At 41.1% G+C, this 13683-nt stretch overlaps 3 protein-coding genes across 5 annotated transcripts in view; 1 reads left to right on the forward strand and 2 right to left on the reverse strand.

The window, feature by feature from the left end:
• Positions 1 to 13683, reverse strand: part of NT5C1A (5'-nucleotidase, cytosolic IA) — a 569993-nt gene that overhangs the window by 186479 nt on the left and 369831 nt on the right. The window lies entirely within an intron of this gene.
• The window catches only part of CAP1 (cyclase associated actin cytoskeleton regulatory protein 1), a 381786-nt gene that overhangs the window by 154663 nt on the left and 213440 nt on the right, over positions 1 to 13683 (forward strand). The gene's annotated exons all lie outside the window — the stretch shown is intronic.
• Positions 1 to 13683, reverse strand: part of TRIT1 (tRNA isopentenyltransferase 1) — a 49860-nt gene that overhangs the window by 8807 nt on the left and 27370 nt on the right. For all 3 annotated transcript variants that reach the window (XM_050799346.1, XM_050799356.1, XM_050799365.1), the window contains exons 2-5: positions 7765 to 7907; positions 4491 to 4587; positions 3257 to 3402; positions 303 to 445 (exon numbers count right to left, since the gene is read on the reverse strand). In XM_050799346.1, coding sequence (XP_050655303.1) covers positions 303 to 445; positions 3257 to 3402; positions 4491 to 4587; positions 7765 to 7907 — 529 coding nt within the window. The remainder of the gene's footprint in view (positions 1 to 302; positions 446 to 3256; positions 3403 to 4490; positions 4588 to 7764; positions 7908 to 13683) is intronic.

Genomic DNA, 13683 nt, shown 5'->3' on the forward strand with positions numbered 1-13683 from the left:
TTTTTCTCCTTTGGACCTTCCCTGGATGGCAGTCTCTTTCCCATTCTGTCCATCCCATCCCACTCTACCCATGATGTCTTCTCCTAGTGCCAGGGCTATCCTTTCTCCCTTTCCAAACAGATATCTAGGGGGAATGGCATTGTGCCTAAGTCAACAAATAATGATAATGATAATAAAATTAATAGCTAATACTTGTTTAGGGTTTATTACGAGCCACCCATGGTTCTAAGCATTTTCTATACAGTAACTTATTACTCTAAGTTCCATCACAGATGGACTCTAGGGCATCAAAAGGCTGTTACCTGCCTGGTCAGCATGAAGCCAAAGGATGCAAGGGTTAGAGAACTTCAGAGGACCTCCAAGGGGACCACCACCTTCTTCTGTATGTTGACGATGGAGAAATTCACTATGAGAGATTCCTGTTTCTTCAAAAACTTGCAAGCTCCTAAGTAATTTAAAAGGGGAGGGAGGGGGCACACCCATAAAAACCAATAGAAAATATTCATTCTCAGGTAAAACAAGGAGAAAGGCTGTTTATTATAGAAAGCCTCATTCTTGAAAGCCAGGCATGACAGTGTGCGCGTCTGTAGTCCCAGCTACTCAGGAGGCCAAACTGGGAGGACTGCTTGAGCTCAGGAGTTCAAGACCAACCTAAGCAGCAACAGTCCCTGTCTCTTCAAAAAGGGGGGACGCAGAAAGGCTTAATCTCATTTTCACTGCATTAAGTTCCAAAAGACATGAAGGTCTAGGGTTACTCCAGTCCTACAGCTACTTAGAAAAGGGTACTAAAGAAAACTTTAGGTAAAGTAAAAAATAATTCTATTTTTCTAAAGATACATAAATTATTCTGAAATCAGTTAAATAGGTTCAGAAACAAGAGATTTCTTCTATACAAACAGAATGGTACTCACTCTCTTTCAGATAAACAGTAAAAGAGCTTGTTTGGGACACTTTGTAACAAGCCAACAAGTCTGGTCTCGCTGGCGTGCCTTTCCCACAGTACAAAAGCATGTTGTACGTCCAGCTCATCAGCTTTCTTTTTTAAATATGTCAAATTAATGAAGAATGCTCCTGGCTAATCCAGTGCTCTACTGGCACAAAGATCACTGAGAAAAGAACTCACATACTTATTCTTAAGCCACCATCCACTTCTGTCTGTATCTATTATGTTATGCAGCACTAGGTAATTTAACTCCCCAATCTATACTCTACCACTCTGGGTGATTGCAACTTATCAGCCTGAAAGTGATCTTTCTCTTCCTGACCCAATTCTACTTCCTGAAACCCTAACTAGCAAGAGTGTAGACCCCTTGTCCTTCAGTATCACTGGTTTCTCAAAGAAGATCTATGAGAAAAAAATGTAGGAATAGATAATATCTCACTTATCTGGAGTTAAAATACAGCCTCAAGCCAAAAGAAAGATTAAAAAAAAAAAAAAAGTTCTCATTCTCTAAATGAGACTCTAGAGCTTTTGCTTAGAACCTACTGACTCTTACTAAGAAAAAATTCTCAAACTCATTACTCATTTAGAAGCAGCAAAATGAGAAGAGGTGATAAGAAAGAACTGACTAGTAAAAGGAGAGAATAATAAACACCAAGCTCTAGAATCATGTAATAAAACAATATAAAAATGAATGTTTATCATAATGTTCCTAAGTTTTAAAAAAAACTGAATGTTTTCTATTAAAGTGTTTAAAATGTTTGGATACTGAAAAGTATAAACTTCGTTAATCTAAAACATGCATTCTTTTTTTTTTTGTTTTTTTTTTTTTTTTTTTTTTGAGAGGGAGTCTCGCGCTGTCGCCCAGGCTGGAGTGCTGTGGCCGGATCTCAGCTCACTGCAAGCTCCGCCTCCCGGGTTTGCGCCATTCTCCTGCCTCAGCCTCCCGAGTAGCTGGGACTACAGGCGCCCGCCACCTCACCCGGCTATTTTTTTGTATTTTTTAGTAGAGACGGGGTTTCACTGTGTTAGCCAGGATGGTCTCGATCTCCTGACCTCGTGATCCGCCCGTCTCGGCCTCCCAAAGTGCTGGGATTACAGGCTTGAGCCACCGCGCCCGGCCTAAAACATGCATTCTTAATGGGGTTATATTGCCTTTACGGGGGTGAGAAAACTTAGATAATACAATTTGTGCCCCACCCGCTCGCCGTGCAAAGGACAACCCTACCTGAAGAAATCCTTTTCTTGGCTGAGTACTGTGACTCATGACTATAATCCCAGTACTTTGGTAGGCTGAGGCAGGAGGATCGCTTGAGCCTAGGAGTTTGGGACCAGCCTGGGCAACAAAGCAAAACATCTCTACTAAAAATTAAAAATTTAAAAAACTAGCCAGGTATGGCAGTGCACACCTGTAGTCCCAGCTACTCAGGAGGCCAAGGCAGGAGGACACCTAAGCCCAGGAGGTCAAGGCTGCAGTGAACCATGATCGTGCCACTGTACTCCAGCCTGGGCAACAAAGTTAGACTCTATCTCTTAAAAAAAAAAAAAAAAGTAATAATAATAATGAATGTTTTAAATCCTATATTCTAACATTGAGTTTCATTGAGGGGGGTAAAATCAGGATGAAAAATATCAAATTCATTTCAGTGGAGTACTTCACAACCCCTATGAATATGAGATGTTACTTTAATATTTAATCTGCACAACCATCAATAGAGTAGGTCCTTCATTAGATGTTCTACTATGCCAGAAGTGGTATCACTCCTAATTCTGCAGAAAAATAAACCTAACATGAGGCTGCAATTTCAAAACAACCTAAAAAAACATGACCTTGTGAGTTCATTCACTACTTTTCTTCCCTACCAGATAGTTTCCATGTGCAAAGGTGAGCTGATCTGTGAGACAGTTTATAAAATCCACCTCCCACTGGGAAAGCTGCTGGGGCAGAACACGGCATTGCATAATCAATTATGAAATCCAAATCACAATGTAAACAAACTGCATGCCAGAAAAAATGTATATGAAAACTGTTATACAAGCAAAGATCAAATAGAAAATGAAGCAACATTATATAGGCCCTAGGGGAAAATGATATTGTACTATGCATTTAAAACGTAACAAAGTAGGGTGCAATTATTTATTGAGGGAGCTGAACTGAAGCAATAACTCAGGGCCTCCCAACCTGCTGAGTTAGAACAACACATCCATCTCCACTAACTGCTATTACCAAATCTCTCTCATCACCTGGGCAAACCGAAGAACTGACTGTTCCCTAGTTGTAAAGGAATTTGGGGTCAGCAGGCCAGGCTTTCTTACCTGGCCACTTTGCGTTTGTCATGTGGATGCAGCTTGGCGGCCATTTCTGGGTCCACCTGGCTTAGGCGTTTGTGAAGTACAAGACCATCCTCCTTTTCAAGCTCCACTTTTCGGTCAATCACTTTCTCAGTACCCATCTGCTGGGGCTAATAAATGATGGTTTAGAAGCAAATTTAATTCAACCAACACTGAGACAGTGTACGTGCCAGGCACTTTGCTAAGTGTCAGGAATACAGAATAATCAGAAGATCTTGCCATACAGTGAGAGACAGATCATAAACAGAAAATTCCAATATGCTGTGGTAAGTGCTGTGAGGCCACAGCAAACAAAAAAGAAGACTTACAACATAGGGAAACACTTGGCTATTTGCTTCCTTGTCAGAAGTTCAAACAGGTACCAGGGCTAATATATGTATTTTAACATATCCAGGAGTCTAGTCTTCTCAGCAAGGGTGAACAAGGAGACCAGGATTGCCAGCAAATTACAGTTTACACAGTCTTACCCTACATAGTAGCACGTATGTAAATAAGGTCAGTGTTGGACATCTCCCTGATATACATACTGTGCTGCCAGCCAGGAAATACTGAATCAGGCTAATGTACTGGGTTTTTTTAAATATAATTTTTATAAAGAATTATACATATTTTATCTTGAATCACATCTCTCTCTCTATTTATTATTATTATTATTTTTTGAGACAGGGTCTCGCCCTGTTGCTCAGGCTGGAGTACAGTGGCACGATCTCAGCTCACTGCAACCTCCACCTCCTGGTTCAAGTGATCCTCCCACCTCAGCCTCCCTAGTAGCTGGGATTACAGGTGTGTGCCACCACGCCTGGCTAATTTTTGTATTTTTAGTAGAGACGGGGTTTCACCATGTTGGCCAGGCTGCTCTCAAACTCCTGACCTCAGGTGAGCTGCCCACCTTGGCCTCCCAAAGTGCTGGGATTACAGGAGTAAGCCACCACGCCCGGCCTAATGCACTGTTAATTTATATGGAGATGCTAATTAATCCACACAGCAACATTTTTCCCACACACAGCCCCTTCCCATAGACCAGCCTGGAGGAACTCACTTCACATATGGAGGTGGCATTTGCTTGAGTATATTAAGTAGGAAAATTATAGTTGCTGAGTATAAGAAATAGGCAAGAGTCAACCTTTCTCCCACTAAAATTAGCCAGCAAGAAAGAGCAACCCACTTCCTCAGTGAGTTACAAGTGAACTAAACTTACCTTGGTATTGACAAGAACTTTCCAGAGCAGAGATTCAATGTAATAATTGGTTCCTCCCACGACAATAGGAATTTTGTCTCGAGCAAATATATCTTCAATGTGAACATTAAGAAAGATACCACGATATTAAATATCAAGGGAATCCTGACTCACTTGGAAAGGACACTATTAGCAAGAAACCACATTCATTTATCTGCAGAGCAGAGGAGAAAGGGGGGGAACCAAAATGCATTCATACCAGCCCTCAATGTTTCCAACAAATTTCCAGAATCATGTCCAATCAGTTCTGGAGGGACTTGCAGAAACCAGAGACAAATGCATAGTGGTAATTCCTTCCAGTTCTAGAACTTTCTAGGTCTTGCTGCTAAAAGTCAAAGTTTTATTAGTATTCCAAATCAGTTCAACAAGCACAAGCCCGAGGACTCTCAAAGAACCAAGTGTCAGCTGCTCAGGAGGCCATCAAGGTAGCATCCATTGCGTGACTTTGCCTTCTAAGGCAAAACACAAGCTGGTTTCTCTAAGATTCTTAGACTCAGTCAGTCTCTACCATCAGGAGAGACTATCACATTTTTGCCACTTGAGGCTTCACCAAATTAAGTGAGATGCACAGGTTCTGAAGATAAATAGACTTCAATTTCCAGGTTCAGTTGTTGGGCAAGTTACTCAGCCTGTCTGAGCTTCAGTTTTCTCATCTGTAAAAATCCCCATAAGAATTAAATGTGACAATGCACAGAAATCCCCTACCACAATGCCTAAAAAATAATAAGCACTCAATTTACTTTAGCCACTATTGTTTTTATATCTCTGCTACTTTGCATTTTTCTCTTTAGAATCTCCATTGAACAGATAATTATCTGCTTTAAGAAGGCCTTCGCTCCTGAGAATAATTTTTGTTTTTTTGAGACAGGGTCTCACTCCGTCACCAAGGCTGGAGTGCAGTGGCGCGAAAACAGTTCACTGCAGCCTCGACCTCCCAGGGCTCGAGTTATCTCCCACCTCAGCTCCCGCCGCCAAGTAGCTGGGACTGTAAGCATGCACCACCACATCTAGCTAATTTTTGTATTTTTTGTAGAGGTTAAGGTTTCACCATGTTGCTTGCCCAGGCTGATCTTCAACTCCTGAGTTCAAGCAATCCACCCACTGCAGCCTCCCAAAGTGCTGAGGTTACAGGCGTGCGCCATTGTGCCTGGCTGAAAATAATTTTTTTAAAAAGACTTTCAATATCCAGGAAATAATCATTTACACACTTCTTCTCCTTGTTGGCCAACTTGCCAGCATAGAAACAGACCACCTCATTTCTACTAGAATCTCACTAACCCTTAAGCAGTTAAGGTGGAGTGGGAAGAAAGATGTTATCAATCAAGGATCATAAAGAGAAAACATCATTTGTTTTAAAAAGAGAAAACAAATTCTCTATTTGCCCCTTTAAATTAAGTATAGGGAGCAAAGTGGAAATTGTATACAAGTTAAATATCCCTTATCCAAAATACTTGGGATCAAGGAAATGTTTCAGATTTTGAATTATTTGCATTATACTTACTGGTTGAGCATCCCAAATCTGAAAATCTGAAAACTGAAATGCTCCAATGAGCATCTCCTTTGAGCATCATCTCAGCACTCCAAAAATTTCGGATTTTGGAGTCTTTTGGATTTTAGATTTTCAGATGTTCAACCTGTAGTATGATTAACAAAGGGAAAGTGAGCAATGAAAAGGGGAAGGGAAAAATGTTAAGATTCCAGAAGAGGAGAGAGTGGAAAGAGGAAAGAAGATGGGATAGGACATACTTCACGGGAAAAAGTTTAACTTATTTGTGCAAGCCATGAAATGACTGTGATATTGAACAATCACCCTTCTACCCTTTGGGCCTCAGTAGTTAGTACCTTCACCTGTCGAATCAAGAAGGCTGATTGGGGCCAGGCGTGGTGGCTCACACTTGTAATTCCAGCACTTCGGGAGGCCGAGGCGGAAGGACCACTTGAGCCCAGGGGTTCAAGACCAGCCTGGCAACATAGCGAAATCCATCTCTACAAAAAATAAAATAGCCTGGTGCGGTGGCTCACGTCTGTAATCCCAGCACTTTGGGAGGCCGAGGCAGGTGGATCACGAGGTCAGGAGTTCGAGACTAGCCTGGTGAAACCCTGTCTCTACTAAAGATACAAAAACTTAGCCGGGTATGGTGGCGCATGCCTGTAGTCCCAGCTACTCGGTAGGCTGAGGCAGAGGAATCACTTAAACCTGGGAGGCGGAGATTGCAGTGATCGAAGATTGCGCCATTGCACTCCAGCCTAGGTGACAGGGCAAGACTCCGTCTCAAAAAATAATGATAATAAAATAAAAATAATTAGCTGGGTGTGGTGGTAAGCACCTGTAGCCCCAGATACTTGGGAGGCTGAGGTGGGAGGATCACCTGAGCCCAGGAGGTCAAGGCAGCAACGAGCCATGACAGTGCCACTGCACTCTAACCTAGGCAACAGAGTGAGACTGTCTCTAGGAGAAAAAAAAAAAAATTTACACACTTCCATTTGAATCTATATCTGGGTTTTCTATTCTGTGCCACAAATATATCTAGTACTAAATAAGTTCCATGCTATTATAATTATTATGACTTTTCAATCTTTTAATATATAGCAATCCAGATACTAAAGGCAGTCTGCATGTTAAGACATAAGGGCAATCCCCCTTACATTATTCTTTTTGCAAAAATTTCTTGGTTTTACCCAGAACTATATTTTCCAGTCCTCTCCCATCTAACAATCCCTTTGAAATTCTAACTATAACTCCATTATATTTATAGATTAACTTCGTATCTCCATTTAAAAGATAGAAAACCGAAGCTCAGTGGGGTTAAGGAAATGCTTTACCCAGTAAAATTCACATGGTAAAAAAGTCAGTTCTAGGACTGTAACACAAATTTTCTGATTCTTAAATCAGTGTTCTTATCACTAAAACAGTGCTTCTCAAATTTTAATGTGCATATGAATTACTGGGGACTCCTGTTACAATGCAGATTCTGATTCAGTAGGTCTGGAGTGGGGCCCAAGAATCAGCATTTCTAACAAGTTCCCAGAGGATGATGATGCCACAGTCTAAGGACAAGAATTTGAGTGACAAAGACACTGTATCTTTCAGTCCATAGTCTGATGGGGATGGCATCTATCAGTAGTTAGGCCTTGGGTGCCCCTTCTGAGAAGAAATTGCCACTAGAAGGAAAACTTCCCTCTTGATTTGGGCTGCTTTCACCCACCAAACCCAGCTGCTGCCTTTCCTAAGGATATCAGAGCAGTTGCTCTATTTCTGAAGTCCACCACGGTGTAATTGGTCACAAGAGGATCCACAAAGCTGATCATGTGGTGCCGGCAGATTCTCTGCTCTTGGGCAGAAACCTTGTTGGTGATGATGTCTAGGCCTTCATAAACCTAGGGGAAAGAAAATTTACATGAGAAAGTCAACCACATCCATACAAAATGCATACTTATGAACAGAAATATTAATCTGTTTCTCATGGCCGGGCGCGGTGGCTCAAGCCTGTAATCCCAGCACTTTGGGAGGCCGAGACGGGCGGATCACGAGGTCAGGAGATCGAGACCATCCTGGCTGACACGGTGAAACCCCGTCTCTACTAAAAAATACAAAAAACTAGCCGGGCGAGGTGGCGGGCGCCTGTAGTCCCAGCTACTTGGGAGGCTGAGGCAGGAGAATGGCGTGAACCCGGGAGGCAGAGCTTGCAGTGAGCTGAGATCCGGCCACTGCACTCCAGCCTGGGTGGCAGAGCGAGACTCCGTCTCAAAAAAAAAAAAAAAAAAAAAAAAAAAATCTGTTTCTCCCTCCTGCCAAACACTTCACTGACCCAAAGCACCAGACGTATTCTAACAGAGGGCACAGTCAGATCCAAGAAACCCAAAAGAACGAAAGAAGAAAACAGAGCATTGGTTTTCTTATCAAATAGTAGCTATTAGCTCAGATTTAAAGGTAAGAAGGATATGTAAATACATGCCCAGAATTAGTAAAAACGAATGCCGCATGGCCAGAACGTTAAAGCCCTGCAAATTGGGCAGGGTGTTTTATTTATTTTGCTTATCACAAGACTCCAGAAAGGTAACATTTTGCATTCATTGCTCATAGTTCTACTTCAAAATGCTTAGGTATTTCTTGGATTTAAATGGCTCGAAAAGGTCTTCAGAATTTGTATAAGATTGGTTCCCTTTGTGGAGAAGGAGTCTACAAAAATACACAGAAAACATACATATACACACTTTGAAGTCAGAACCCCTAATACTGCTGTACTCTAGTGGAAACATTGTGATCTATCAAAATTACTGCTTCAGGGGTCAGCAAGGACAATCTCAATACTCAAAGGCAATATCCTGTCTGTGGGCTCTTGATCTGCCAATTCGACTAAAAAGTTCAAGTGTACTTTTTCTAAATGCAAGGTCTCCAAGAACAGATCTGAAAATACTAGTTTGAAAATAGGGATGAATACTTTGAGATTAAATGTTCTCTGTAATCACTGATTCTACAGGGAGCACTGAATGAACAAATAATAAGTTCTGTAGAGCCCACAAAGATGTTAAAAGCATTTTTATCTCACGTTTCCCTTTACTTACATGGGTGTCAAATAAGTACGGTACAGTGTAATGGTTAGGAGGAAAGACCCTGGCGCCAGGCTGCCTCAGCTCATGTCCTAGCTCTGCCACTTACTAGTTATTTGTAGTTGGAGAAGTCAGTTACTAACCTCTCTGGGCCTTAATCCCTCATCAATAAAATGAAAATAATAATATCTATCTCATAGGGTTGTTGTGGGGATTAAATGAGTTACTACTAAAAAGCACTTGGTTTTTGCCTGGCACATTGTAAGGGCCACGTGAGGGTCACTACTACCTAATCGCTGTCATTATCACTACTACTATCACTATAACTAAAAGAGAAAGGGAAATAATTTTAGTGTTACTGTTTAATACTCAGAAGCCTCTATGCTCTTAGCGACTGAGGTCATTTACCAAGCAAGGATATAAGCTATCTTCAATGAAATAAAATCAGTAAATAGTAAAACAGCATATAAATAAAAAATAACGTAAATTAGAGCCATAAGGAGTATCAATTCTGCCTTTTAAACTCATTTAATTTGTGCCTGACAGCAGACTCACATTCTCATACCTGAAAATTAATGGAATCATAAATCATAGAGTATTCTTTTCTGTGTATCTTGAACAAGACTTCCTTCTAATGTTATACAACGTCATATGGTTATTATACACTGCTGTCTTCTGTGCAAATTAAGAAAAGCAAAGGGGAGGCCGGATGCAGTGGCTCATGCCTGTAATCCCAGCACTCTGAAAGGCCAAGGCAGGCAGATCACGATGTCAGGAGTTTGAGACCAGCCTGACCAACATGGTGAAACCCCATCTCTACTAAAAACACACAAAAAATTAGCTGGGTGTGGTGGCGTGCGCCTATAATCTCAGCTATACTCAGGAGGCTGAGGCAGGAGAATCGCTTGAACCCAGAAGGCAGAGTTTGCAGTGAGCCAAGATTACGCCATTCTAGCCTGGGCAACAGAGCGAGACTCGACTCCATCTCAAACAAAAACAAAAACAAAAAAACAATGAAAGAGGCCAGGTGTAGAGGCTCACACCTGTAATCCCAGCACTTTGGGAGGCTGAGGCAGGCAGATCACTTGAGTTCATGAGTTCAAGACCAGCCTGGGCAACATGGCGAAACTGTGTCTCTCCAAAAAATGCAAAAATTAGCCGGGTGTGGTGGCACACACCTGTAGTTCCACTACTGGGGAGGCTGAGGTGGGAGGATCCTTGTGCCTGGAAGGCAGAGGTTGCAGTGAGCTGAGATCATACCATTGCACTACTTTGTCTCAAAAAAAAAGAAAAGAAAACTAAAGGGAGGAAAGAGTTAATAATAACTGTTTATTCCTCTCTGTCTCCCTCTTTTCCCACAGCCCTTGGTTGACTCTGCTGTAGCTTAGAATTCCAAATGATCACATTTTAAAGAGCTCACATAGCAACAACTTGATTTTGCTAGTAGAGGATTTCTAACCCCTGTTAAGTATGTTACGGTAAAAAGGATTCTAAATTTTTACACTGAGATTAATGTTAATTAATGTTAATCAGTGTCAAATCCATAGCTGCAAATGTACAATTACCCACACTTCCAACAAGGTCAAAATATAAATATCTCTACCAGCACCTTCTATCACAAACCCTAGAAGGCTAGATAAAATTTCTTCCTGTAATCTGCCTTTAGGTGTATCTTCTAGAGGCCCTTAAAATGGTGAGTTTAAACAAATGGACACACAAATATAATTCAAACAGAAGGTAACCCAGAGCTAGCTCACCTTATTTACTAAAGGAAGTGGTCTATTTTACTGCTTATGATAGATAATACAAATGCCACCAAATATGAGGAAGAAGAAAAGAGTATTAATGGTTTAAAGAAAGCAGAGCTCTTACTCACAGAGTTAACAAAAACTATAACTCACAAAGGTACTAAATCTTGCTTACTAATATAAATTGTCATCTTTGGGTGATCTGTTAACTCTTTGCCTCTTACACATTCAGATGAAAAGAAATGGGACATAAAGATGTGGGTGATAAAGACTAGACATCTGATTTACATTTAATATGGTTTTATGGGTATGTTTTATAGTCATTAACTAAATGCAAAACTGAAAACTTCTGAACACCAAACACAGCACTCAGAGGAAATGCTCACTGGAGTATTTTGGATTTTAGATTTTCAGATTTGGGATGTTTAATTGGTAAATATAATGCAAATATTCCAAAATCAGAAAAAACTAGGAAATCAAAACACTTCTGGTCCCAAGCATTTTGCATAATGGATACTCAACCTGTATAATAGTATATTAAAGTACAATAAATTAAAGTATATGACTGTGACCTGCATTGCAACAATAGGGAAAGGAGAGACAAGACTATAAGTGAAACACGATTGGCCAAGTGTTCATAATTATCGACTCTAGGTGATGGATATATGGGTAGTTCATTTCATTATTTGCCCTACTTTCTTTATATGTTGGGAAATTTCCATTACAAAAAGTTTATTTAGAAAAAGACAGCCAGTTGTGGTGGCTCACGTCTGTAATTCCAGCACTTTGGGAGGCCGAGGCAGGCAGATCATGAGATCAGGAGTTCGAGACCAGCCTGACCAACATGGTGAAACCCCGTCTTTACTAAAAATACAAAAATTAGCCAGGAGTGGTGGTGTGCACCTGTAATCCCAGCTACTCAGGAGGCTGAGGCAGGAGAATCGCTTGAACCCAGAGGGCAGAGGTTGCAGTGAGCGGAGATGGTGCCACTGCACTCCAGCCTGGGTAACAGAACGAGAGTCTGTCTCAAAAAAAAAAAAGACATGGATGTACTTTGCACTCATTATAATGGCTATTAGAAAAAGAAAAAAAGAAACAGAAAATAGCAAATGTTAGCAAGGATGTAGAGAAACTGGAACCCTTGTGCATTGCTGAGGGGAATGTAAAATGGTGCAGCTATTATGGAAAACAATATGGCAGTTTCGGGAAGGGCAAGGTGGCTCATGCCTGTAATCCCAACATTTTGGAAGGCTGAGGCAGACCCAGGAGTTCAAGATCAACCTAGGCAACATAACGAGACCCCATCTCTAGAACTTAAAAACAACAACAAAAACTGGAAGAAAAACAGTATGGCAGTTCCTCAAAAAAATAAAACAGAATTAACGGCCGGGCGCGGTGGCTCAAGCCTGTAATCCCAGCACTTTGGGAGGCCGAGACGGGTGGATCACGAGGTCAGGAGATCGAGACCATCCTGGCTAACACGGTGAAACCCCGTCTCTACTAAAAAAATACAAAAAAATAGCCGGGCGAGGTGGTGGGCGCCTGTAGTCCCAGCTACTCGGGAGGCTGAGGCAGGAGAATGGCGTGAACCCAGGAGGTGGAGCTTGCAGTGAGCTGAGATCCGGCCACTGCACTCCAGCCTGGGCAACAGAGCGAGACTCCGTCTCAAAAAAAAAAAAAAAAAAAACAAAAACAGAATTAACATACAACCTAGCAATTCCACTTCAGGTATATACCCAAAAGAATTGAAGGCAGGGGGTTGAACAGATATTTACACATCCATGTTCACAGCAGCATTATCCACAATAGCCAAAAGGTGAAGTAATCCAAGTATCCATCCACAAATAAATGGACAAACAAAATACAGTCTATGCATACAATGAGTATTATTCAGCCTTAAGAAAGGTAGGAAACTGGCCGGGCGCAGTGGGTCATGCCTGTAATCCCAGACCTTTGGGAGGCTGAGGTGGATGGATCACCTGAGGTCAGGAGTTCAAGACCAGCCTGACCAATATGGTGAAACCCTATCTCTACTAATAATATAAAAATTAGCCAGGCATGGTAGCAGGCACCTGTAATCCCAGCTACTCAGGAGGCTAAGACAGAAGAATTGCTTGAACCTAGGAGGCAGATGTTGCAGTGAGCCGAGATCGCACCATTGCACTCCAGCCTGGGCAAGAGAGCAAGGCTCTGTCTCAAAAAAAAAAAAAGAAAAAAAAAGAAAAAAAGAAAGGCAGGAAATTATGACACATCCTACAACATAGATAACTTTGAACATACTCTGCTAAGTGAAATAAGCCAATCACAAAAGGACAAACACCGTATGATCTCACGTATATGACGTACCTAGAGTAGCCAAATTCATAGAGACATAAAGTAGAATATTAGTTACCAGGAGCTGGGGAGAGGGGAGAATAGGGATTTATTGTTTAACTAGTACAGAGTTTCATTTTAAGAAGATAAAAACCTATTGGAGATGGAAGGTGGTAATGGCTGCAGAACAATGTGATTGTACTTAATGCCACTGAAAACTGAAATGGCTAAAATGGCCACCGAAATGGTTAATGGTCAATGTTATATCACAATTAAAAAAAGTCTTGGATGATAGCTTTTAGGCATAATAAGAAACTAGTGAATAGCATCAATGAAATAAAATTTTCAAAATTATTGAGAGCTGGTAATGTTCTATTTCTTGTAATGCTCTTTTTCTTGAACTGAAATTCAGTTGAGTTGTGGTTACACAGGTATTTTAACTTTTTGATAATGTATTGAGCTGTATAGTTATGAATTAGGTGTTTTTATGGGTATCCTTTATTTATCAAAAAAAAATCATACTGAACAGTTAAGAAGCAGAA

Source organism: Macaca thibetana, chromosome 1, assembly GCF_024542745.1.
Source record: "Macaca thibetana thibetana isolate TM-01 chromosome 1, ASM2454274v1, whole genome shotgun sequence".
Taxonomy (NCBI): Eukaryota; Metazoa; Chordata; class Mammalia; order Primates; family Cercopithecidae; genus Macaca; species Macaca thibetana.